Here is a 26,496-nt window from a genome sequence, read left to right on the forward strand (position 1 = left end):
TGGTTTACACATTTACCTAACAAACAAAACATCTCGGGTTTGACTCTGGGAGGAGACACAAATCCCTTTGGGACTGCATTAAGAAGAGCATCTGGTATAAAAAACCAAAAAAAAACCCAGAACAGATATGGACCCACCCACCGAGGTGACAAAGTAGCAGCTGAAAGTAGCTTTAATGCGTTGCTCAGCAACCACATACCAACAGGCTACAATGACCCATTTGTGGTGTGTATACACCTGTAACACCTTGAAAAAAAGCATTGTGTCATTTTAATTCCAGGGCAATGATATCTAATTTCTAACCACAAAACTTTCATTATGCATGACATATTATGACATCATAAGCCGCCACCGAACAACAGACCAAACAATCCTGTAGCGTGTGTGAGTGCCAAAACTTGGGCTCTGTCGTGTCAACTCTACACTTAGTCCTCACTCTGAGTGTATAGAGCCGAGCCCTGCACATTCCTGCTCCGTGATACTGCACATGAACTTGGTGCTTTATTGAAACAGAGCAGAGCAGGATCCAGTGTGACTTTTACAGTTTATACAGAGATTGGTACACAATGAAAACATCTCTGTCCTTCCTCAGCAGTGTGCACACAGAGCAAGACTAATGTTTCTTTCTTTTACTTCCCTTGGTAGGTGCTAATCCATAAAATCCGACTGTCAAAATACAACTAATAATTTGTTAGGTTAATGTCTGAATGTTACAATGTTAGGATTAAGGTTAAGTAATGTAATATATGCAATAGTCGCACTCTAGTGTTGAGACACTCACATTCAAACAAAACCTTACAAACTTTTAAATATACTAGAATGAAACTCCTGTCCACTTAGTGTTTTGTAATAATTAAATAAACAACATTTTATTTTCAAAGGATAAAAACATCATCCTAGTTTTAGACATATTTTTCACAATCAAATTTTTCTTGTCCTCCATTCCCGCTATCATCTGAACAGCTTTCGTTTAATAAGAGCCAACTGTAGTTACGAAAGCCTCAGCAGGATCCAGAAGTGTTAAGAAACGCACACATGTACAGTAGATGATGCATTATACTGTATTTGAACGACTGATTAGAGGACAGAAATATAAAACAGACTGTGAAATGATATCCATCAACCTTCTCCAGGGACATGCTAATGTTTTTAGGGGGATTGGCACGTGTAAAAACTGAAACTCCAACACGCGGCTGTGCATAAAATTTCTTCCGTTTTTAACATGTACTGCCTGGCTTCACTTAATGTATAAAGTACTCAGCATCAGTAAATGAAACTTTGAAGGCCTAAAGACTCTCTAAAGAGAACAATTATCACTTTCCTTTATTATTTACACTGTAAAACGCTTCTCTATAGATCCTAAGTCTAACTTCATAGAATATAACTATTGCTAATTGTAAATCTAAAGACTGTCAGTAAAAAATAGATTTAAAAGTAGGTGGGGTTGTTGTTTATTGTTATTGTTCACTGTCACATGCTTAACATTTGACACTGCTATGGAGAAATGCCTGCATTGAAGATGTCTGTCTCTGATTTCTACAGAATTTCAAACGTTAAGCTTAACGACAGTGGAGAATATTAACCCAGCAGTTTGGCCACTGCCAACTCTCTGCTCCATTCTGAATTTCTGGGCAGCTACTGTTTCCTGTGCAAAAAGCCTCCTGACATTTATGAGCAAATCCCTTCGTTTTGTCTCTTTTCTACACCTCTCTGGCATCATTTCTCTTGACTTCTTTATGCCCTTTCACCACTCGTGAAAATTTTTACCATCATGTCCAGTCTGTCGGTATGAAATAACTTCTCAATCTGTGATTTTTAAGAGCGAAAAAACAGACTTCATACATAAACACAGCATACCATGACAGCAGAGAGAGCAGACACTGATCCGAGACAGGTAATGCCTGTGGTGTAACTTGGATCCAGCATGTAGGGAATCATCCCACCGACACTTGCTGCCATAAGAGTGGCATTCAGGGCGTGACGACCGGGGAGCATCAGAGGAGCGCTGTTCAACATACCTGCATGTGGAGAAAAGTGGTGAGAACAAAAAAAAAAAAATCTGTTAGGTGTACACTCAAACTCCTAGCAGTAGCTTTTTTTTGTATGTGTGACATTTATCATTTTAGATTTCTTCCTTCGCAACCACCACTTGAGACTTGTCATTAACTGAATGCCATGTAGATGCATAATTTGTCCTTATGAAACACTTTCAGTCAACATGGAAATTACAGTGTGATTACAAGGACTGGAGCCAGCACATGAACCTGATGAACTGGGCTTCTTTTTTAACGCTTCACAGCTAGCAGCGGTGACACGAAGCAGCAGACTTCCTTATGTGGATAAACACAGTATGATCAAGCTGGCAGCAAAGTGTGCATATGTGTGTCTGTGCATATAGTCGATGCAGGTTAGAGTTAAGTTTGTTAATCAATAAAGATAACATTTTTTTTCTTTGATCATTTTTCACCTCCAAATGTCAAAAAATAATTGCAGGTCAGTTAACTGGTCATGTTTAGGAAAAACAATCGCAAATAAAACTTTACCATACATATGAAATAATAATAATAATAATAATAATAATAATAATAATAATAGATTGCATTTATATAGCACTTTTCGGGGCCCTCAAAGCGCTTTACAATTCCACTATTCATTCACTCTCACATTCACACACTGGTGGAGGCAGCTACAGTTGTAGCCACAGCTGCCCTGGGGCAGACTGACAGAAGCGAGGGAGGTAGGTGAAGTGTCTTGCCCAAGGACACAACGACCGAGACTGTCTGAGCCGGGGCTCAAACCGGCAACCTTCCGATTACAAGACGAACTGCCAACTCGATCGTGGCTCAATCATCTCAATTATAACAAAAACAAGAAGTGAGTTAAACGAATTGCAGTATTCAGACAGGAACTAGAAACTAAAGATGGATGGAGCTGCCGTGATGGCACCTGGTCTCAACAGTAACGCTTTGGACTTTTATAGTCAGAAGGTACCTGAAGAAAACAGTTCCAAGTTCTCTTATCTAGCAAGTATGGTTAGTAAGTTGCAATGCACACATGTCTGCTTATCTGAAACAACACAGCAATAACAAAATACAAGAATTCACTCACTGAAGCTAAAACACAAACTTCCTAGATGGTCTGTACCACACTGTAATCCACATCACTTGTTCCTACCAAACAGCAAAAGCATGGCTGAGAAGTCTAGTTCAGTAAATCTGAGTAGCAGGTGTGAAACCTAGCTTCAAGCTATCTGCATCTACACTCTGTGTTGGCACATCTGCCAAAGAAACCACATCCCTAACTTTTGGCCTTAACAGTATCTAAACGGATTCACTCAGTACAAAGTTGTTATGAAGCGGGAAACTATCCATAATGGACCAAACTGTTGTAAGCTGGGCATTTTAACATGGAAGTCTCTGGAGACTGAGGTGGTTTAGGAGCAGCCTCAAGTGGCCAGTAAGAGAACTGTACTTTTTGGCACTTCCATACCAGCTTCATTTTTCAGGCATTGAGGTTGCCACCCATAATTAAGACTTCTTATTAACTTAAACAAGGAGTTTACTTTTGCTTATATAGTGTTTATGCTAAGCAAAGCTCAATGACTCCCAGCTCCAGTTGAAGAATTAATGCAGAGACTCGAGATTGGCAGTGATCTTCTAATCTGGCTCTTGGAAAGAAAGTAAAGAAAGAGCACATCTGAGCTTAAAAAATATTTTTCTAAAAAGAGCTTTGCAAAATTAACATTAACTGTAGCTTTACAGATCACAGCTGACCCAGATCCATGGTTTTCCTAATATGTATCGTGCACCTAAAAGTAGCATCTCATGATGGACTGTATCTGCCTCCTCTCTGGCAACCAGGATGATCAAAAGTGTAATAAATATGCTTTATAATAACATGTCAGCATTATTCCAAAGTGTGCCTGTACATCAGCAAGTGTAAATGTTTCTTTTCCATTCAATATTTAGTATATGCAACTGCAGCTCTCACCTTGCAGTTTGCCATATGCTACCAAAGAGCCGCTAAAAGTGACTCCACCGATGTAGGCTCCAAGATACGCAACTATCTTGGTGAGGTTGGCTGCAGGGTCTGTGGCGAAGTGTGGGTACTCAATCATGTATTCAGCCACACAGGTGAGCACAGCAGCCAAGCCAACCAAACTGTGGAAAGCAGCCACCAGCTGGGGCAAGTCACTGATCTGGATCTTCTTAGCAATGGCCAGGCCTAGAGAGAAGGAGAGATAAGAAGTAAATAAAGTTTAGTGGCCCTGAAAGACCCACACACAAATAACATGCAAATCACAAGCACATGCACATGCACTCAGGACTGCTGGGAAGTGGGCCCATCTAAAGAGCCAGGTGTTGCTGATGAGGCTTGCTTGGGGAAATTCCGTGTGTGTGAGTTGGTCTACACTTTCTGTACATGTGCGTGTGTGAAATACATTCCCGTATCTGGGGTTAAAAAGAAAAACAGCATTATTGTCTGTGTGGATAGTTTAGTCTGGGTTTCGGCTTTGTGGCTGGAACAATTAGCATTTAAATGATCAAACAATCCTCAAAGAGAGAGAAAGTGAGTAATGTGTGATGCTGACCATTCTGACAGATCTGCTTTGTCTGGCAGAGATTTAGTCATGATGTAAATATCACTGCTCTTAACACACCTGCTAACCTAATGTAGCCAAGGCCAGAATACATGCAAACAATGCAAAAGCCGCATTCAATATATTGGAGTCAAGAGACATTCCTACTTCTGTGTAGGGGAGAAGGACAAGTCGATCTTTTAAAATCTATGCACAGCTGCAAGAAGGGAGTTTGTGAATCATTTGGAGTTACGATGATTTCAATCAACTTGAATACAACCTGACTAAGCTAATTAACACACAAATAGTTGTGCTTTTCGTTGCTTAATTGAACACATTAAGTAGTTATGGTGGAAGCTGAAAAGAGTTAAACATTAACTCTTGAATTCAGTAACTTGTGGAACATCCTTTAACAATCGAGTATGTCCAGTAAGTGCTTTTGCAACATGCAGAATGCTGACGAGGAACAGTGGAGCCTTCCTTCATACAAAACTCCCGGGATGTCAAGATCAAAAAAATCCCTCTAAAGGTCATACCTCAGGATCTTAGCTGGATTAGAGTCAAACCTAATCAAAACCTGAATCTTGTTTCATTGTCTTCCAGCTCTTCTGGTGCTAATTAACTTGTGTGCTTGTTGCTTTGCATCAATACTGCTGCAACACCCAACCTCTCCCAATCTCAAGGTTATGGACTGCTGCCTTGACAAAGTTACTTCATACAATTTAGCTTCATTATTTCATTTAGATATATATCCATTATATTGTTGCAAGGTGTGTGTGTGTGTGTGTGTGTGTGTGTGTGTGTGTGTGTGTGTGTGTGTGTGTGTGTGTGTGTGTGTGTGTGTGTGTGTGTGTGTGTGAAGATGTCTGCAGGTGTTTTGCTGCTACCCTTGTGCTTACCTCTTTTTGCACTGAAACCTTGGGATGATCTTTGCAGTACGTCTAAAACAATTTGGCTCATTGTAGACTGATGAACATTCAGGTCCCTGTAGTTTTCTAGCCTTTCCCACTTCTTTTTACCTCAGTAATGCTTCTAAGATCTTGTGAAAGCTGTCGCAATCAAAGCATGTTAAATGCCAAGCAGGTTTTCCTTAAGAGGAGCAGACTTTGCATGCCTTTATTTACAGGAATGGCACCTCCTGCAGCCCACGCATCAAATCTCATGTCTTAAATCTGAACACCAGACATTAGTAGGTTTTAAGCTTGCAGTGTAATTTATTACTCACCATGTTAAATAAAGACAAATGTCTCTGTGTCATTGCTTTACTCAGACTGTTTTTATCTCCATTTGTGACTTAGATGAATATCAGACTGCATGTCATCAGTAATCAGTACTGAGATCCTGGTAATTTTAAAGTTTTTATTTGCAACTCTAAATGCAAACAGACTCACCAGCAGTGCCACCCACAGCCATGGCTGCACTCATTTGTGCCAGGAGCTCAGGACTTGGTTTGAGGGCACCCAGAGTGGCTGCAATCCCGCCTGCGACTCCCATCATACCTAAAGTGTTACCCAGACGGGCTGTGGTCTGGTTAGAAAGGCCAGCCAGGGCACCAACGCAGCACAAGCCTGAGCCTAAGTACATCATCTGGTCAGGGAAAGAGCGAGAATGGAAAAGAAGGGTGGACAAGGATTAAGGAACCACAGGATGAATAAGAAAAAAAAAAAGAAAAGTCCAAGTGATTTTACTTAGAGTTCCTGCACAACATCTGTGGAATCAAAGAATACATTTTGGAGGTCTCAAGGACTTTTATATAGTCATGAGCTGTTTTGCATCAATGCACATGGATAAAGAAAATAGCTTCAGTGAGAAAACATGAAAACACTTTAACTAACGGACACAACTTAAATGTCCTCTTTCACCTGTTCAATGTTATATCCAGACTGCAGGGCAGCAGCGTAGCCTCCGACGAAGACACCACCAGGTAGCAAATAGAGGTAGTTGTACTCTGGGGGATCAGTGGGACGTTTGAACATGTCCAACATCTTCTTAGTCACCAGAAAACCACCTGATGAGGAAATGAAGACACTTATATTGACAACTGCTAAGTCAATTAAAATTAACAAAATAATCATTTATACAGAAAAACACAAAAAACTTTAACTAAAAACAAGAAGAAGAAGAAGAAAAAGAGTAAAAATAGTTGACGCACCTGAAAAACAGTTTCTACATTTTTAGACTAACAGGTGTTTTATAGGCCATAGCTAAAATTTGTTGCCAAGCCCAATAACCAATGTTAGGAATTTAATGAGTCTACTTTATGTCAGGGTAAATATTTCAAGTAGAAAACCTCAAAAGTGTCAAACCGGGAGCAGACAGTGTCTTACTGCTTTACAGGACAAGATCACATTACTGCATGTATGCCTCCCTTTTCCCCTCTGGCATGGCTGTAGCCACGTGCATGCACATGCACTAATACACAGAGGGGTGAATCGGAGGTTAGCATCTCTTTCTGTCCCGTACATGTAATTTTAGTCACATAATGTCCCATTTAAAACATGTACTAATAATCGACTATTATTCCAGACTAGACTGGGTCAATACAGTTACATATTTGGACAGAGACAACTTTCTTTTTTCTAATTTTGGGTTCTGTACGTTACCACAATGAATTTTAAATGAAACAACTCAGATGCAGTTTGAGTGTAGACTTTAAGCTTGAATTCAGTGGGTTGAACAAAAAGATTGCATAAAATGTGAGGAACTGAAGTATTTTTTAAGCCTAATCCCTTCATTTTAGGCGCTCAAATGCAATTGGACAAATTAAATAACTGAAAATAAAACGTTCGTTTCTAATACTTGGTTGAAAACCTTTTGCTGGCAATAACAGTCTGAAGTCTTGAACTCATGGACGTTTAGTCTTCAACAAGTGAAATGCACGCTCAACTGGGTTAAGATCACGTGACTGACTTGGTCAATCAAAAATATTCCACTTCTTGCTCAAATAAACTCTTGGATTGCTTTGGCTGTATGTTTTGGTCACTGTCCATCTGTATTATGGAACGCTGTTCAATCAATTTTAGTGCATTTAGCGGGATTTGAGCAGACAGTATGTCTCTGAACGCCTCAGAATTCATTCGGCTGCATCTGTCCTGTGTCACATCATCACTAAACACTAGTGTCCCAGTGCCACTGGCAGCCATGCACGCCCAAGCCATCACACTGCCTCTGCTGTGTTTTACAGACGATGTGGTTGCTTTGGATCATGAGCTGTTCCACGCCTTCTCCATACTTTCTTCTTGCCATTGTTCTGGTAGAGGTTGATCTTTGTTTCATCCTTCCAAAGAATGTTTTTCCAGAACTGCTGGGGATTTTTTTGTTTTGATTTTTTGCATCATCCAGTCAAACTTCTCTATTCTTGAGACTTGTGAGTGGCTTGCACCTTGCAGTGAACCCTCTGTATTTACTTTCATGCAGTCTTCTCTTTATTGTAGACTTAGATATCGATACGCCTACCTCCTGGAGAGTGTCGTTCATTTTTTGTCCTACACCTCTTGAACGTAGACACCCTCAAATGAAAACTGAGTGTACACATCATATCCATGTCCATTATATAACTATAATTGGAATATGTTTCAGTAAACAGGTTTTTAAAAAAAACAAAAACAAAAAACAACTTGTTTCAGTGCCCAAATATATATGGATCTAACTGTATATTAATATGGAGGAACGTCTGTGTATGGGCTGAGCCAGTATTGGTCTCTTTTTGGGGGTAATTCTTAACCAAAAATGGGGCTAGTGGCACTATATTTGGAAAGCTTGCAAGAAAAACAGCCTATAAACAAGATTAAGAGTTTACACTCATGCTGGAAGAGTTGTGCTTGAACTCATTCAGACAGCATAATATTGATTTACTGTGTCAGATTAAGCAATAACAGAGTTATGAAATTCTGATAAACACTGCTTATCTTACTTCATTTAGCACCTCACCATGATAACATCTGCTAAATACTGTGCTGGGAATGCTGCCGGTAACCAAAGAATGTACATACAACATTTTTAGCCTGTTATTTTCAGTAAAAGATGAGGTATTTCACAAGACCAGTAAAAACTTTGACCCGTTAATAAAGTTAAGAAAAAGGCAACTAGCTGTTAAAAAAAGCTCATCGTGCTATCACGTGATAGCAAACAAATTAAATACTCAAAATGTTAAAACATCAATTATACAATCTTTAAAATGTCAAAATGCTTTTGCTTCGCTTACATGACTACATTTAATGGCCACTTTGTTAGGTACATCTTGCTAATACTTGGTTGGTCCTTAATTCCTTGGTCCACAGATTCAACAAGGTGCTGGAAAGATTCCTCAGAGGTTCTAGTCCATGTTGACATGACATCATCACACAGTTGCTCACTATGGAGTACAGTGAACCAATTTTCTTGTTCAAGACACCAGTTTGAGCTTTTTTATACTCACTAGACCAGGCAACGTTTTTCCAATTGTCAGTTGTTCAATTTTGATTAGCCTGTGTTAAGTGTGGCCTCAGCTTCCTGTTTCTTAGCTGACAGGAGTGACACCTGGTATGATCTTCTGCAGCTAAAGCCCATATGTTTCAAGATATGACGTGCTGTTCATTCTTGATACTTTTCTGCGTACTTTGGTTGTAACAAGTAGTTATTTACTACTAATACTTACTTGCTACTTGCTTCTATTACTGTAATTTGCTTTTAGTGAGCAGTAAAACAGGTATACGTAATAAACTGGCCAATTAGTTGATATTAGCTTTAAAGAGGCATTTGAATATTTGACTTATCAGCAAGAAAGTGCCTGTTGAACATGCAGATATCAGAATCCCAGTTTTGCATGTTTTTGGTTTTATTTTTTCAGTTCGGTAGCTTAGAAAAACGTAGCTCTGGGTTTTTTACCCTTCTTGCAGTGCAACCACCACACTGGAGCTTTCAGGCATTTTTCAGATTTTTGCTAACAGATGGAATTGATAAGGCAGCATGTTCACATTTTACATAGACCTAATTGCGCTCTGTCTTTATTGTGTTTGTCCGTTTCCATGGCGTGTTAAGTTTGTTCCCATGGGGTTATGGTAATGTGGTATACTGCTATGAAATATGTCTGAGGAACCCAACTCAAAGGGAACATTAAAAAAATAACTGGTAGGTATGTCAATGAAGGCTGTGGTATTTCAGAAGAAAGAGCAAAGTTAAGTGAAAGCGCTAAAAAGTTGTTTGTACAGTGATGCATTTGGAAGCAATGATTGATCTGTGGTAAGATTCCACTTAATGCCCTCTGCATCTCTAACACTCAACTGACGCATCAGTATATTTTAACAAACAAACCAAATGTATCTGTTATGCAAATCAACTGTTTATTTGCTTGCATCAAAGTCTGTCCTGGTGTCTAGCAGTGAGCTAATAGGAGAAATTAAAACTAAATCATGGCTCAGCCCTGGAGGAACACTCTGTTTTTCCCAGGACTATTACAGAGCGATGAGTATTATAATGACTCCAGGAACAGTTTGTCATTATAATGGAAATTATTGAGGCTAATAGCAGGAATGGATGTGTGTGGTCCGAGCGAGAGCCACCGACTCTGGGCTGAGCAGGTGGGCAGAGAGGGCAGCTGCAAAACTTGGGTTTGAAATGATGTTATTGCACAATCAATATTAAACACCTCAATCTTCAGCCCAAGATGATATATTATTGGCTCTGGGTTGCTGTAACTGGCAGGGGTTACCGTGAGGTGTCTGTGTTAGGGTGACTCACCAGCAATGTTGACCGAAGAGATGAAGGCAGCGAGCACAGCCAGTGTCTCAGCAGTCGAAGTTGGGACGTAGCCCCCTCCCATCAGGGACAGACCACCCACAGCCGTCAGACCTGTAGACCACAGACATTTCAGTATTCATGAACCTACGCTTTCATAATACACATAATACAGTGGGGGGGGGGGGGGGGGTTCAAAAATTTGGTGAAGATGTCACAAAAACAGCACAGAACTTCAAAACATGAATTCAGTTGTCGAAAAAATAAAAAGTTAATCTTGACACTTATTAGATTTGGTTTAATCAGACAGTTTCCTCGGAATACTGTTTGTTTTCCAGATAGGAAAAAGATACGGAGATAAAAAAAAATGGATGGAAAGGAAAAGAGTGTGTGCGTTTTTACCAAAAGAGACTCAGGAAACCTCGATAACATCAGTCCTGTAATGATTTACAGGCAGTAGGATGCAATGCACAACTACCATTGGAGCCTGCATTCACATGGGCTTGTGACTGTGTGCTATTTTGGTTGACTAACAGGTAGTGTGTGTGTTTGTGTGTTTGAAGTCAACAGTGTTAGATTGGACTTTCAAATGAGGAAAAAAGGAAGTCTGACCTCCTTTTTTCTCAGACAAAATGCAGCTTTATAAACACGCCTGTATGTCGGCTTCAACTTTTAAAGCTGCCAAACACTCTTTCGCCACTTGTATTTATGTAAATACAACCTCATTTTAAATTAGCTGTCGCAAATAGAAACCACTGTTGCAGGATAACCTGGAGCATTAATACTTTAAAGTTGGTTTTTAATCACCCCACAGAAACCAGCAAAAAATGAGTCAGGGTGCCACTAATCAATCTTCTTTTAATAATGATTAATGTTACACTCTCATGAACAAAGTGACCGTATGCACTCTGTATACATCTCACACAAACTGAATCCATGTTCTGTATTTACGTATGTAACCTAGTGATGATCCCTGTAACTGTCCACATTTTCCAACCACGCTGATCCAGTCAGTTTTCCATTAATTTGCTTACTACAGCATTCTGCAAACAGCCAGCCTCGACACTGGTCGTTGATAACAATCATCTGTCAAGTCAGCGGTCTTCTGCATGAATGTGGTTGCGTGTGCTGAACTAGACCGACAGATACTAATACAATGTAAGCAAGTCAAATTTGAATACTGAGGTTTTAACAAGCAACAGTTACATAATACATTGAAGTTGGTACTATTTAAATTTAACAACCAAATAGTTTTAAACTTTTTTATACCACATGCAAATTTCTTGAGATGCAAGTATATACGTCCAGTAGGTGTGTTACATTTTTCTTTGGCTTTCACCTCTTTTAACTAACAGCCTTTTTAAACTGTATTTTCTTTTTTTTAATATCTAAAAATGTCCTTAGAATTCCAACTTTGCTTTAAATTTGATAACAAACAAACTTTTAGCTTTTAAGTTGCAGCGTATTAAGCATGGCCTTGATTATTTCAAGCTTATTCTTCAAGTTTCCTTCCCTCTTTCTACTTTGTTTTTTAGGTCACATACTCATTTTAATGTTTATTGTCCTTTTGTTTGCCATATAGATGGGTATCTGTTATGGTTAAATGGTTAAATAAAATTACCAGGTGGGCCCACTTCCTAAACGTAATCTGAATGGGATTTTTTTTGCATTTTCTCAGGGGAGGTTTTTTGTGTGTGTTGTTTTTGTTTTACCTACAGCTAATGTCAACATATATATGTTGATGTTAGAAGCCTTGACGACTCAACAAAGAGTTACATTAGGGCACTACGGTCTTTACTTCTTTCTGCTCCTGATCAATGAATAATGTGTGCAAATGCAACCTGACTGAAAAAAACAAAACAAAAAAACAAACAAAAGCAATGTTGCCACTTGTCAACAGGAACTGAGCTGCACAATAAAAAAAAAAGTCCATGCTGTAATTAGTCATGGCAAGAATGTGCCCCTCCTTAAGACTCCAGTATACCCGCCATGTTGGTCGCCTTGTGTGCCACTGTTATGATAAAACCGACGTCTTTTTATGCTCGCCAATAACACACAAGCCGCTGCTGCAGTATTCACAGGAGAAACAAACAAGATGGGGTTAACAGCGAGGATAAAAGTGCCATTAGGCCTGTTTTGGTTGGAGATTTCCTATTAAAAGGGAGTTCTTCATTCCCACCATCTCCAAGGGCTTGTGCATGTGACTGCTGGGGTTTTCTCTCTAATATAGAAAGCACCTTGAGCTAATTGTTCTGAAATACTTCTAAATAAATAAAACTAAACTGGACCTACAGAATAAACTGATCAGTCACTAGGAGGACAGCAAATAACTAGTTAACTCCTTGCAACTAGTCACTAACAATGGAAAAAGGGGGGAAAATGAGAATTTGATTTTTTCTTTTTTAAAGAAAAGAAAACAGATGCAGTTACATCTTGTAGGTGGAGATCAAAGACATTCCTGTCCAACTTAATGAACGGATAAGCCCAAAAGCAAGCCAATAGGCATCAGTGGACACATGCAAACTGTAAGGTATCAACAGATGTCTGCACTGGGTGGCCTAACGCCCTGTGTGTGTGTCTATGTATCAAACATTAGGTTTCAGGCAGTAAATCAGGGCTCTCAAGTAGATTAAAGCCTTATTATAAGTCACCAGATATGAAGATACATTTCAATGAGCCACTGGATGTGAAACCAGTATCTGAAGAATCTAAGATGACCCACCAGTCGGAGTCACTACTGGCTGTAACACAATAATGTCCTGAAAAGAATAAAACTGTCCCTCATTGCAACCCTAAATTCCAACATGATTCCCTAATGTCTGTAAGTTATTGTGTGTGTGTGTCTTTATGATGCCTGGCACAACAACAACAATTCTGCAGGTTTCACTGTTTCCATAACCACAGTCAGTGACAGAGGTTTTTAAAAAAGCCAGTGAGTCCCTGCCAAATATGAGAGGAAAAAAATACCTGGACAAAGAGGAAGGTGAGAGGGGAAAGGAGGTGAAGGGAGCAGACAAGATGGAAAGAAAAACAAAAAAACGTGTCGGGAAATCTATCAAGTTCTACCAATATTAAGCGACGAACCCCATGTGCCTTTTCGAGCCATCTCATTTAAGACAGCACTGGACAAACTTCACAGAAGGGTAAATGATATATAGGTGTCGCTAATAAAATTTCAAAGAAAGTGAAAACTATCTCTTAGATATTACACTGCTTGGCTCTGCAGGCGAGCTCTGATGTCCGGCTGTGCACACGAGTAAACGAGCAAAAGACTTCCCTGACCCTCAGAGATCACCAACGGCGTGTTACTTCCTACCTCAGTGTGTAGCTGTGGAGTGATCAAAGCTGTGAGAACACACACGTACCATTTACCTCTCTAACCTCTTAACCCTTCTGTGTTAAGCAGCAGCCGCAATAAGAACTCGATCCTGAAAGTTTTAGAACGAAGGGCAAAAAGGCAACAGCAGGGTTACAGCAGCCAGCTGGGTGTGATCGATCAAAGATTAAGGTTAATGCTTATATATATATATATATATATATAATTTTTTTTTTTTTTAATTAATGTATTGCTATTCTATATCTATATACCACGAGGTAGAGGATGTTGTGTTTCAGTAAATTCTACTCTGCTGGACAGTAAAGATGTACGGGTGTCAGTGGGGATTAATGACACTTGTGAGTACACATGATTAATAATTTTGGTTAAACAGCTTAAAGTCAAACTTTCAAAAAAGTTCTTTTTTTATTAGTTAAAACATCCAGCGTCCAGTCAAAAAGTGCATAAAATTACCGGTTCGTGTGATTCAGATTGAATAAGGAAACATCAATATTCATGTCTGTAATTACAATTATTCTTAGAAATGTAAACGTGATAAATGTGTATCACGCGGCTATAAATCAGGCACTGTGTGGATCTGTGATTTGTGCTTACACAGATGGGGAGAAACGATGACTTCATTCATACTAGACAGAAAAATGACTTCCGTTATGGGAAGTTTAACTCACAAACTGTAATGAGACACATTGCAAATAACTGACCTGAGATGGCGTTGGTGACAGACATGAGAGGAGAGTGCAAAGCAGGAGTGACTCCCCACACTGTGTGGTATCCCACGATGCCAGCCAGACCAAAGGTGGTGACCATCTGAGTGAAGGCAGCGTTGGGAGCTGACAGGCCCAGACCAAGCAGGGTGGCGATGCCTGGCACAGAGAGAAGAGAAGTTAAGGAAATAAAAGAAGTAGAGTAGCTCTGACTGCACAGCTGAAGGACACATTAAGAGTGAAATGCAAAATGTATGCCTACTGAGAAGCTCCTATTTATTATTCACAGAATTAGGTGGAGAAAGTGTTTTAAATGTGCTGGCTCTTTTTCCTGGAATATTCTATAGAAGGAGCTGAAACTGTCAGGACTGGTTTATGTTGGAGCTGAAGTCTAAGAAAACAGTTCTGTCTTCATTTTAATCTCAAATATACGTAACTGGAAAAATAAAGGGCGCATATGTGGTGGGCACTTGACCACCCATGTTGTCCTAATTCCCTTCACTTTAGCAGACAAGTTTATTTTATTACTTTGGCGACTATTCTTTTACACACTGAATGCACATCCATGATGATCTAAATGGCTGCAGATAAATGGGTATTTACAGGCAGTCCACACTGATTAAGAGGAGCTAACATCAGTAGTTGTGTGTTGGTGTTAAGTAGGAAACTACTCAAGCACCTAAACAATGTGTGAACCGCATCCACTACATGTGCTGCACTGACACAGAGGCACCATAGGAACACCTCACCACAGCTCTACTTCAAACCAACACTCAGCGTGATGCTGTTTTTACAATGCACACTTCCTGACACTAACAGGGTGCCGGTGTGTGCATCTGTAACCTGCCTCTGTCACTTCTCGCCTCCTGTACACATTCCAACTGTTAACAAAAAGCTGAAAGACCTCGACCTCCCCTAAGACCCTTTGATGACAGTTAAAATATATGAGAGTAAACTGTGTTAAAGCACACTTTAGTTGAATTACTCCACCCTAAATCTAAATTTAATGGTACACCCACAGTTATCTGCAACAACCAACCTCCAGTGTAAACCCCAGCGCTGGTGAGTGTGGCCCTGAAAGGGGAAATCTGTGCAGCCTTCTCTGCCTCCAGTTCCTGGATGCTCTTCGTTTTAGGAGGCGCTGCGACGGGCACGTTGAGAGGCTGAGGAGCGGGGAACAGGTTCTTTCCTTTCTGGAGGTGACAAATAGAGAAACAAAAAGAGCAAACCATTTTTATGGCTCAGCTGGTGATGATCTTTGTCTGATTTAAAAAAAAAAAAAAAAAACGGTGCAAAGTTATGAATTTAATATATGACACTTATCATGAAAGCAGTCCAAGCAAAGACCTCACTGATGGTGATAACAGGAGGCATCCCAGTAAGATGCCCAAGGCCAGCTTAACTGACTCCTTTCGATGTGGAGGGATAGCAGCTCTACCCTGACCCCCCTCACGAATGGTCAATCTTTACCCTTTTAACTGTTCAGATCAATGAGGCAAGCTAATGGGCAGGTACAATAAAAAATTGCTGTGTTTCAGCAGCATTTGTAAGACCATTACTATATGAGTTAATTCATCTCTGAAATCTGCTCTTTTGAAGAAGTGAATAAGATTACAGACTAATATAAGCAAAATAATCTCTTATCTCTCTTTTCCTGTGCTAAAAAACATGGATTGAAGAAATCTGCAGCAGCTGTAGTGTGGTTTGCATACGGACATCCATATTGTAGTCAATATTTCAGCTGATTATTGCATTAACTTTGCTTAACCTAAAATTCTTAGAAGAATTCCATAAACAGGAGGCGAAAAATAAACTTGATGGTAGCGTTGCTTGTAAATCATTAGACAAAGCAAAAATGAGAACCTCTGACTGCAATATTTAAATAACATAGAAATTAGAGTATATCATGTGGCATAAAGATTTAATTTGCCTTGGGGTTTGGTGTAATGAGAGGACACTGCTTCATTTGCAGCTCTATAGAGACTATGATGCAAGAAGAATGCATGCTAAGAGTGACATCTAGTGACTGAGACATGATCCTACAACATGTGCAGATGGATGGATGGATGGAAAGGACCAGTAAAGAACAGCTAGAAAATATTAGGTAAGGACAGCCAGAGAAAAGGCAGAAAATGTCCACCCAGCCAAAGATCACATTGGCGATACCAGCACGTTTGGCTTTGGACTGCACAAGACCTCATACCTCCATGACAACAGATCCTCTGACAACGTGATCCATGGTCCCATAGTCGAACTCGTCCTTGACATTAAAGTAAAAGTTCTCCTTGTCAGGGCTGATCGCCCGGATCAACTTGGTGATGTTGTTGGAATACAAAGTGCTGGACTGAGTTGGTAAACGGCTGGGTAGGTCTGTGTAGCCAACATGGGTCACGCCCTGTAACAAAAAAATTAATATTTAAAAAAATTAAACTAAGCCAATCAATTAAAGAAAACCAAACAAAAACTTCCTTTTGTTTAAGTGTGAGAACGTCTGAAGAGTGTATGCACTGACCTTGTATACAGACAGCTCTCCAGGTTCTGTGGTTTCAATGTTTCCACCTGCCTCAGCAGCCAGGTCCACCACCACCGAGCCATCTTTCATACTTTCTACCATTGGCTTGGTGATTAGGATGGGTGCCCGCCTACCTGCATTGTTAAAACAGAAAGACTAGTGTTGGGTCTAAACTCAGACCCCGCTGTATCCAAGACTTATTCCCATGAAAGAAAAGCAAGGCAACAGTGTTCGATCGATTTCTTGCGCAAGGGAGGCCTCTCGTCTGTGACCAGCACGTTGAAATGACCACCCTGGTGGCCTCCTCTCGCCGCCTTTTATTGACAAACTTCAAACAATAGTTTACAAAACACCTCCCCTTGCAACCCCCCTTTGGTTACAAAGACAAGGCACTGTATGTAAATGTATACACTGAGTGTGTGTGTGTGTGTGAGAATGTGTGTGTGTTATGTGAGAATGTGTGTGTGTGTGTGTTGGTCAAAGGGTCATAAAACCTAAAAGCAGGAACAACATCCTTGGTCATAAAGAGGGTAGTCTTCCCCCACACCCAATGTATGGTTTACCAAAGATGACTAGGCTATTAATGCATCACTGGAAAGATGATTAAAATGTGCCCACATTTACAAAGTATCATATCACATCAGCCTCAATGGAACCTCAATCTCAAAGTATAACCCAGCAAGTAACTCATAGTCACTGCAGTTAAGCTTACTGTGCCCACACTACATTTAAAAATTGTTAAAACCAAAAGATTATTGGAGCTAATGGGCACTTTTCTAAGAGTTGAGACGAGAATACACATCTCAAATCCTATTTCAAATGGAGAGAAATCTCTTTATGCAACCTTGATGCTGAGGACAGGGCTCGTGGCCACAGCCAACATTCTTATTCTGCCTGACACTGCGCTTCTCTGCATACCAGGGATAAGAGCAGTGCTGATGACAATGTCCACGTCCTGACACTGCTTAGCAAACAGCTTCATCTCTGCCTCTATAAACTCCTTAGACATTTCCTTGGCGTAGCCTCCCTGGCCTTCTCCTGACTCCTTAATGTCCACCTCCAGTGGTTCTGCACCCAGAGATTTAAACTGCTCCAAAGCTGCAGCTCTAGGAGAGAGGAAAATGAGAGGTTACTAGTAATTTCGAAATCTCAGATGAGAGCACATTACACGTGTGATAAAAACTGCAAAGATTAATATATTATTTAATGGAAAACTATTTGGTAACCATTTACTGAAGGAAATACCATCCTTCCTGTGCTCTGTTAAAGGAAAAAGTCCCAAACATTTAGCAGTTCTGCCTTCTGAAATCAGAGAACTTTATTTTCCACTTTGTGCATGAAAATAAAGTAACTGTCACCCAAATCAAGATATCAAGTTGGGATATGAGAGATAACAAGCACTACATTCAATAAAGAAAAACAATAATCATGAAAATATCAGAAGAATAATCACTTCTAAAAATGATTATGTGGTACAATATGAGAAACACTGTATGTCCATAAAACTTGAAGAGAAACACACTGTGAATACTGTGTTACAGCAATAACATGTGTTAATGTCTCAGTCACACTAGAGTAAAAATAGGAAGCCAACCTTGTGACTAGGAAAAACAAAATTGGTGGTTGTCTAGTGATTGCACTGAATTTTGTGCAGTAGCTGTGGCGACAAGCTGGTCAACCAGACGTTAAGCATACAACACCCTTAATGAGCACAACTCAGCCATTCTCAGATGCAATCGTTGGCATGTTTTTGCAGTAGGGAACGTGACTCAGATGGTTACCAACTGCACCAACTACGTCCCCATTATTGATGAGGTTGTGACTGAATTTATCACAGCTAATCACTATATTATCACAAACAGAGTATGCCAGCTGGACCCCAATCAATCGCAGACAGATTGCAGACTGAATCTGGCTTAATAGTGGCTTTAATTTTGACTTTATCTGTTAGGTCTACAAAGTCTGCAAATAGTCAGAGATCTGTCTGTGATTGTTTTCAGTCATCCAGGTCATCGTAGTCTAAGGAGCTTGGAATGAAAAGCGTCTGGACTTCTTTCTCTTCAAGCAACTCAAAGAAGTCCAGACGCTTTTCTTTCCAAGCTCCTTAGACAAGTCCGAGATCTGGTTGCTGACTTTAACTGCTGTAAAATAAAATCTATAGGACAGCAAGTTCACTGCACACAGAAAATTAGCATGACTGTAGAATTAACTTTATAAAACTGAACGGTATAGTATATGAAGGGATGAAGGCCCTTACATTTACAAAGCCCTTGTTTTCTTTGAATTTTCCATGTATAGCAGGTATAAGGAACTCAAAGGAAAGAAGGCATGCGTCATAATTTTATCCCATTTTTTACATCATTACTGCACATTTCCTTCACTTTTCTCTTAGCTTTTTACTGCTGCTGCTTCAAAGTGTTCAACTGCCAAAGACAGCTTTTATTGTGAAAAAGCCAAAGGAGACACAACGCCTTTGTCGCTGTGATTAACTGCGATATTAGATGTTGCCATTGTAGCCGCTAGTTCTACACTAAATTAATAATACTGACTATATTAGCTGGTGAACAAAAAACAATAACAAATAATATTTTACAGTCAATAACTTTTCTAACCTCGTATCAAATCCTCTGACAATGGCTCCCATGGCTCTGGCGGTGCCCGCTGCTGCCAACCCAGCCACGCCACCTCCAATGATGAGCACCTATTAAAGAAGGCGTACAAATACTAGTTAAGGATGACCAGAGTTATGGCCCATGCTTAAAGTTAAAACTGGCAGAGTCACATTCACAGACGCATACCTTCTAAATAAAAGAAATGCTACCTCCAAAAGTACACGGACTCAGACTACACACCTTTGCAGGAGGCACTTTCCCGGCTGCTGTAATTTGTCCAGTGAAAAACCGTCCAAAGCTGTTAGCTGCCAGCACCACTGCCTTGTACCTGAAAAGACAGGGAATTCATAACAAAGAAAACAATGAATATAGATGTGCTACATGCAAAAAAGAAAGAAAAATTGAGCAGTTGCTAAAACATCTGAAGAAATGTTTTCCTTTTTCTGGTCTGGGTCTGTAATTCAACATTTTGTTTATAAGACAAGAGTACAGGAAGACAGGAGCAGATCATTCAACTGGACGCAAGCAGTCAACAATACATGCCTTGAAGGCACCGTGAACATACCCTGCGATGTTTGCCATGGAGCTCAGTGCATCGTAACCCTGGGCAATGGTGACTCTGGGCACCTGGTCCATAGCCAGGACAGTTGCTTTCTTCTTGGACAGCATGTCCATCAGCTCAGGGTTCTGAGCTGGATAGATGAAGCTGATCAAAGTAGATGCATCCTTCATCATATCCACCTCATGCACACCCAGAGCAGGGTTGAAAATAGGAGCACGGACCTGGAAGCAGACAAAGCTCACATAGTTCAAAACGAACGTAGTGTGACCAGAAATAACTGATCAGATCTTATCGAGATCAGTTTATCCCAGAGTATATATCAAAGCTACTATAGAATACTGCAAGTGTTTCCTATATTTTTATAGATATGTATATTTCTACCTTTTCTTCGACATCAGCCAACTACAGTGCAGTGTTTTAGTTTTAGTGTTTTTTAGTTCTGACTTTTTTTATGCTATGAAGTTAACACCATCAGTTCCAGTCCAGACTCACCCACTGGTTTCATCAGTAGTATATTACAGTTACCAAGGCTCTTTCATGAGTGACCAATGTACTAAAACTCAGGTCCATACTGGTACGTATAGTATCCAAGGAAGTAAGGATCCAGTAGGTTCTGTTTAAAGTAAGTCATCCACAGCAACCTTCACTTCTCTCTGACATTTTTCCACTTTCATATTAGTTTAGATTATAAAATAACAAACCTTTAATTATAAATGATTATCAAATAAGAACCTGTAAAAGCATGAAGCTGCTTCTCATTTTCTTAGAATCGCTGCCTTTTTCTCATCCTCAACCACCATGTCTGACGTGAAGACAGACAGTTTAATTGTTTTGGGATAGTGACATGTTTTTTTTCCCTGCATTCACATACTCTGTCATCCCTCCACATCCTCCTACACTTACACCACAAGACACACATCACGCCAAAAGCTGCTGTCATCATCAAAACTATGACTTCCTTCCTTTCCCCCACTTCCTTCTATTATCCTTCATTACCTCTTCTTAACCAGTCAGTCAGATAGTGATACATTTCTGGCACAGGTTTCATTCAACCGCCTTTTGTGGCCTCCTCTTCCCTCTCTACACAACACACCCTCTCTTTATTTAAGACTTACCTTAACCACCACATCAGAGGCTAAGACATCTTTGAGGTCTTTAATTGTTGCTCCAGCCTGGGCGTACTGTTCATCACCGAACTTGGAACACTCTCCAGCTCCGGACTCCACAACAACATTGAAACCCTGTTTAATGAGTGCCTGGACGCCGGCAGGCGATAGCGCCACTCTGCGTTCATTCTGGAAAATTTCTTTGGGAACGCCGACTGTGAGTTGTTTGTATGGAATACCTAGAGAGGGGAAAATGATCTGGTGAAACTCACAAACTGAAGGAAATTTTTTAATGAGCTACAAAAGCTAAGGTGAAATAAATAAATATTGAATCCTTAATGAAGAAAGATGGTAGAAATGTGCAGTGTGTTTCTGGGTTTGTACGACTGAAGATGCCATGTTCCAAAACAGCAGAAAGATATAGTGACAATAAACAAGCCACAACATTTTGCTTATGCTATGGATCTTTGCTACTACTACATGAAAGGACAACTTAGCTGAGTTTACCATAAACATATAAATAACGGCCTTTGTTTGCATTCCTGATAAGATTTTTCTCTTCATGTGACATTTGCAAATTAGCAGTAAACACAAACTACAGCTTGGACTGCTGGTAAATTCATCAGTTTTGCAGTTATTTTGAATCTCTCATTTACTAATCAAATCATTTACTGATTCAAATGGTGACATAAAAAGGGGAGTATGATATGAGAGAATAACAAGGGATAAATTAGTAGCAAAAGAGAAACTGAAAAGAAAACAACAGAAAGAACAAACTGAAAACGTCAGAGTCTTTTTATAATACTTTCTTTTTCAAGTGACAGGCAGGCGCATGCTTTATTGGCTCCTATGGGAAATTCCACTGCAGTTCCTTCCTGCTGCCTCCTCAACCCATACACATGAACCTTTACTCTTTTTTGCTCCTGCTGCTGCAGTGACCCATCCTATGGCCACTTTTACAGGAAGCGTTGCAGCACAAGACGGCTCAGAATTTATTTTTCTGAGCCAACCATGTGAATATGGTCTATAAATCAAAGGTCAGTACTGATATAAGAACCCTATCTACCAAAATAAAATGCTCTGAATAAGCACGCTGAGTAGACAAAAGCAGATAAATCCATTCACTAAAAGCAGTGACCAAGGGCTGTTGATTACCTTTTTTTGCTAAAGACCTAATCAATTACCGCATATGTAACGTGACATTTTCAACAAACTAAACTAATGTAGTCCGATTGCAAACATACGGATAGATCGATGATGATGATCAAAGTGATCCGTGTTAATCCCTTCACATATCAACAACACTTGCAACATAGACGTGCTCGGAAGACCCGGTGCAGACACAAGAGACAAGACAAGTGAAGATAGTCTTATGAGTTGAAGATAACTTATTACGTTACTGTGAGAGCAATGAAAGCTTCCACGACTGAAACCCTGAGCCTGCAGCCTCGACACCTTCCCCTATGAATGAAACATTGAAAAGGGCAGACCCTCAGAGGCACGTGATTGTTGTTTTTAAATAAACATGTTTACACTGTGCCGATTTTCTTGGAAATGAGGACAAGAGGAAATGCTGAGAGGCTGACAGACCTGGGTTGTTTCAAAGGAGGGGATGCTTAGACGTACGGCAAACCAGCCTTTTATTATACAGGGACATTATAATCATTGATTGGGCTGAGATAAAAACTTACAAATAAGATTACGGTGATTTTTATTTTTTTAGATTAGTGCTGAAGCAGTTCTCTGACAATTTTACAAAAGAAGTCAGAAGCATCATGCTGTGCTCATTTGCTAACTCTAATCCCACAGTCAGTTATGTCTGTAAGCTTGCTTGCAAGTTATGCCAACACCATACACAACATGCAGCAAAGTCTGATCTTGTCCACTTTAAAGAACAAAACCCGTCTCACGTAAACACATGCTTTCAGGTTATGCTGTGAGTATATAGGTTCTCTGGAGGTCAAAGCATAATCACACGTAAGCATGTGTGCCCCTCCTACATGAGATCATAATCTGACACTTGTGTGTCCAGAATAAACGCTGCCAGCTGTTACTGGAGCGAGCTGAACTGTAGAAAATCAACCCATGTCACCATGAAGCAAAGGAAACCAGCACACGCAGACATAAAGCTCCTCTAACCAGCTGGTACTGGCTTCACAGTCATCACACCTGCTGCCTCAGAGCCTTCAAACTGAGAATGTCCCTGAAACTGGGTTATGCACTATATGATATTTAAACAGTATGCAACACCGACTCTAAAGCAAAACTCCAAACTGAAAAACTGCTGGATGAGACTGAAGTTTGTCCTCTGGATTAACTATTTCATAACGCTGACCTTCAAAACAAGCATGCAAGAATGAATGAATAGAATGCTACAACAGTGATTAAGGTGAACTGAATAACCCTCTATCTGTTTTATATAATGCGTAGCAGACACCTGTAACACTCATGCTGTACACCTGACACTGAGAAAAGACATGGATGCTACAGGTGGTGTTGCTCCTGTGGCTATCAGCGGTTAAATATCTACCTATATCTCAAAGACATGTCTCAATGAAACAGCAGAAAAACCCAGCCTGCTATTAAAGAATGACCAATCATACATAATTGTGAATTTCATGGCATTATTCTTATATAGGAACACTAGGTCACAAAAGCTTACACCTAGCAATAAAACACTGTTCCAGGCCTGGGTCACCTTGCCCATTTTATGGATTACGAAGACAGTCAATAAAACAAAGAGTCACACCACACTGATTATAGCATTAATGATTCTTTAACTTACGCTCCTCACTGTGCAGTGCCTTACCTGGACTAGCACATCGCCCGAGGGCTTGATGGGTCCTAAAAAAACGCAGACATGTTGACTTGATGGTACGGCCACTCTGCAGCTTTACAGCAGAAACCCCGCTGAACACAGGTGCTGAGCAGCTGGCTGCCACAACTCGGAGGAGGCTAGCCATGGTGCACGCACACACACCTGACACTCACACTGCAGGAGGAGCTATAGAGGACAGACAACAGCCCTCCTGGGAGGAGACATGAAAAGAGAGAGAGGGGAGGGTGGTTAGAGGTTAAGAAGAACTGCAGGATGAAACTATGTTGAAGTGAGAGGAAAAAATAAGCATGTTGAATATTTTTCTCGATCCCAGAACTAGAATCCAACTACACACATGCCAAATCCTTTCACAGAAAACTGTCCTTCCCTTGCACATCAAGGACATGCAAGTGACCACTGTTTATGCAACAGGTCACATAGCTGCACTAAAATTCAGCACCTTATTATGAGTGCGTTGTTTGATCGCATATCAACCTAACTGTGCACTAATAAAGCCACAGAGAACTACAATCACTTATTTTAATTGCAACAAACCAAATGATTCAAAGGCAGTAAACAGCATATGTGGCGTAGTATGTTTGCTTTAAAAGAAGATAATATGACTGGGATAAACTAGGAGAGGAGGCTGGTGCAGAAGGGTTCAAACTAGACCGCACTGGCTACAAGCTCTACTGTGCCACTTTTTATGTCTTGAGTAAAGGTTAAAAACATGCACCAATCATTAGTGCAGAGAGTGGCGTTCAAGGGACTCAATGAACTGAGGAATCCTCAATATTTCAAGTAATTTGTCAAGCAAAAAAATCATATTATTTGCTGCTACACCTTTGTGAGTGGAAAATATAGTTACTGTGTAAACTGCAATCAATGCTATTAATTGAGCTGTTCGTAATTTTTTTGTAAAAAGTTTAAAGAGCTAATAACAATGTCTTAGTACACAAAAAACACAAGTGATAAATTATAAACAGCAATCAATACATCATTAAATCTAAATACAGTCATACAATCATAGCGTAGGCACATTAATGAGTATGCCTGCAAACATTTTAAATTAAGTTATTTATTGTTATTTCATTATTGAATTAAGCTCTCAATCTAGAGTTAAACAGTAGTGAAAATGTAACAGGCCACATATGACCAACAATATTCAAAAACTACCCAAGAAAACCAAACTGTACAACTTCATAAACAAAAAACAATCATTTGATGTTTACTGATAATTAAGAAGCTCATTAACAATGGGATCTCTCAGTGTACAGCCTTGGATGTGCATACACTGTTTGGATATTCATGCTAGACATTTTTAGTAGTATTATTATCATCATTATTATTGATTTTTCAGGCATTCAGTTGGAGCACAAAAGCTCAGCAGTCCTCAGTAAACCAAGGCTGAAGTTAAACAGGCCTGAATGAAACGTGGCAACATAAACGCAAACTGAACTACGTGTATGAATTAATAAATAAATAACAACACGAATAAAGGTCGATAAAAGTTAATTGTGGATCATTTAAAGGCAGTAGTTGAGGGTTTGTTTGTTTTTTTTAACCTGTAACTACCACGTCATTGAGTTTCAGCTAACAGTTAGCTAAAGATACATAAAAATAACCACCAACATCATCATCAAGCTGCTTGGGTCTGCTGCTTTGTGTTCTATGCTTAACCCGCTCTGAGCACCCTTAACCTTTCCACCACCTCGTGAGTCACCAGTAAAACAAAACCACATATCAATGGCTTCCTTACAATAACAACAACACAGCGGTGTCATTCAAAGAATCTGGAGCATAAAAGCTGGTGCATTAAACGCATTTCAGGCGGGCCAGCTCTCACACAGCTTCCCCTGCGACTCAAGAGACAACACGCTCACAATCCAGGCGGGCTGCTCGCTTCTTTTTGTCTATACCCGTGACAAAATATATAACGGGGGGGGGGGGGGGGGGTAAGGAAGCTAACCCGAGCTAACATAAAGCGCGCTAGCTTGCATACAAAGTCATATGGTTCTGATTCATACATGTAGGCGACGTGTGAGTCAAAAAGGCCCCTCGCACACTCGCAGAAATGCAAACCGAAACAAATGTATGGTGGAAAGCGAGAGTGGAGAGGTTAACGATTGATAACTCGACTGACCTTTGAAGACAGTCCCCGGCTCTGTGCAGCACAGGCGAACTTTGCGACGACCCGGAAGGAGTGAGGAGAAGCGGCCGGCACAGAGACGTGATTGGACCACGGGAGATGCGTCAGAGGATATCAGGCGGCGCATGTTGCGCTGTTACTGTCAGTGCCGTTTCTCTGTCTTGTCAACGTTTCCTTTTATGCTTTATGATAACTTTTCCACATATTATAGGTCATCAGATTTACAGCCTTAACAGCCTTAAATCAGACGAAAAGTTATGGTGAAGCCTTTCCATGTGCTGGAAAAGACTAATGAGCACATTTCTGTAATGTACCTGAAAAATGCATAAAAAAACGTTGAAGGTGCAACTCTGCATGGCCCCACTGAGGCGCGCTCTACTACAGTTTACTAAATATGAGGCT

At 40.2% G+C, this 26,496-nt stretch overlaps 1 protein-coding gene across 1 annotated transcript in view; it reads right to left on the minus strand.

The window, feature by feature from the left end:
• nnt (nicotinamide nucleotide transhydrogenase) overlaps nucleotides 1-26,168 on the minus strand; it is a 36,906-nt gene extending 10,738 nt beyond the window's left edge. Inside the window, exons 1-16 of the mRNA XM_026174011.1 lie at nucleotides 26,089-26,168; nucleotides 23,937-24,156; nucleotides 21,137-21,366; nucleotides 20,025-20,242; nucleotides 19,700-19,787; nucleotides 19,460-19,548; nucleotides 17,766-17,953; nucleotides 16,848-16,981; nucleotides 16,539-16,730; nucleotides 15,375-15,528; nucleotides 14,333-14,494; nucleotides 10,298-10,408; nucleotides 6,442-6,587; nucleotides 5,971-6,166; nucleotides 3,991-4,224; nucleotides 1,858-2,018 (exon numbers count right to left, since the gene is read on the minus strand). Of these exons, the coding sequence (XP_026029796.1) occupies nucleotides 1,858-2,018; nucleotides 3,991-4,224; nucleotides 5,971-6,166; nucleotides 6,442-6,587; nucleotides 10,298-10,408; nucleotides 14,333-14,494; nucleotides 15,375-15,528; nucleotides 16,539-16,730; nucleotides 16,848-16,981; nucleotides 17,766-17,953; nucleotides 19,460-19,548; nucleotides 19,700-19,787; nucleotides 20,025-20,242; nucleotides 21,137-21,366; nucleotides 23,937-24,090 (2,457 nt within the window). The 5' untranslated portion in view covers nucleotides 24,091-24,156; nucleotides 26,089-26,168. The remainder of the gene's footprint in view (nucleotides 1-1,857; nucleotides 2,019-3,990; nucleotides 4,225-5,970; nucleotides 6,167-6,441; nucleotides 6,588-10,297; nucleotides 10,409-14,332; nucleotides 14,495-15,374; nucleotides 15,529-16,538; nucleotides 16,731-16,847; nucleotides 16,982-17,765; nucleotides 17,954-19,459; nucleotides 19,549-19,699; nucleotides 19,788-20,024; nucleotides 20,243-21,136; nucleotides 21,367-23,936; nucleotides 24,157-26,088) is intronic.
• Nucleotides 26,169-26,496: the final 328 nt, after the last annotated feature.

The sequence above is a fragment of the Astatotilapia calliptera genome, chromosome 7 (genome assembly GCF_900246225.1).
Source record: "Astatotilapia calliptera chromosome 7, fAstCal1.2, whole genome shotgun sequence".
In the NCBI taxonomy this organism is placed as follows: Eukaryota; Metazoa; Chordata; class Actinopteri; order Cichliformes; family Cichlidae; genus Astatotilapia; species Astatotilapia calliptera.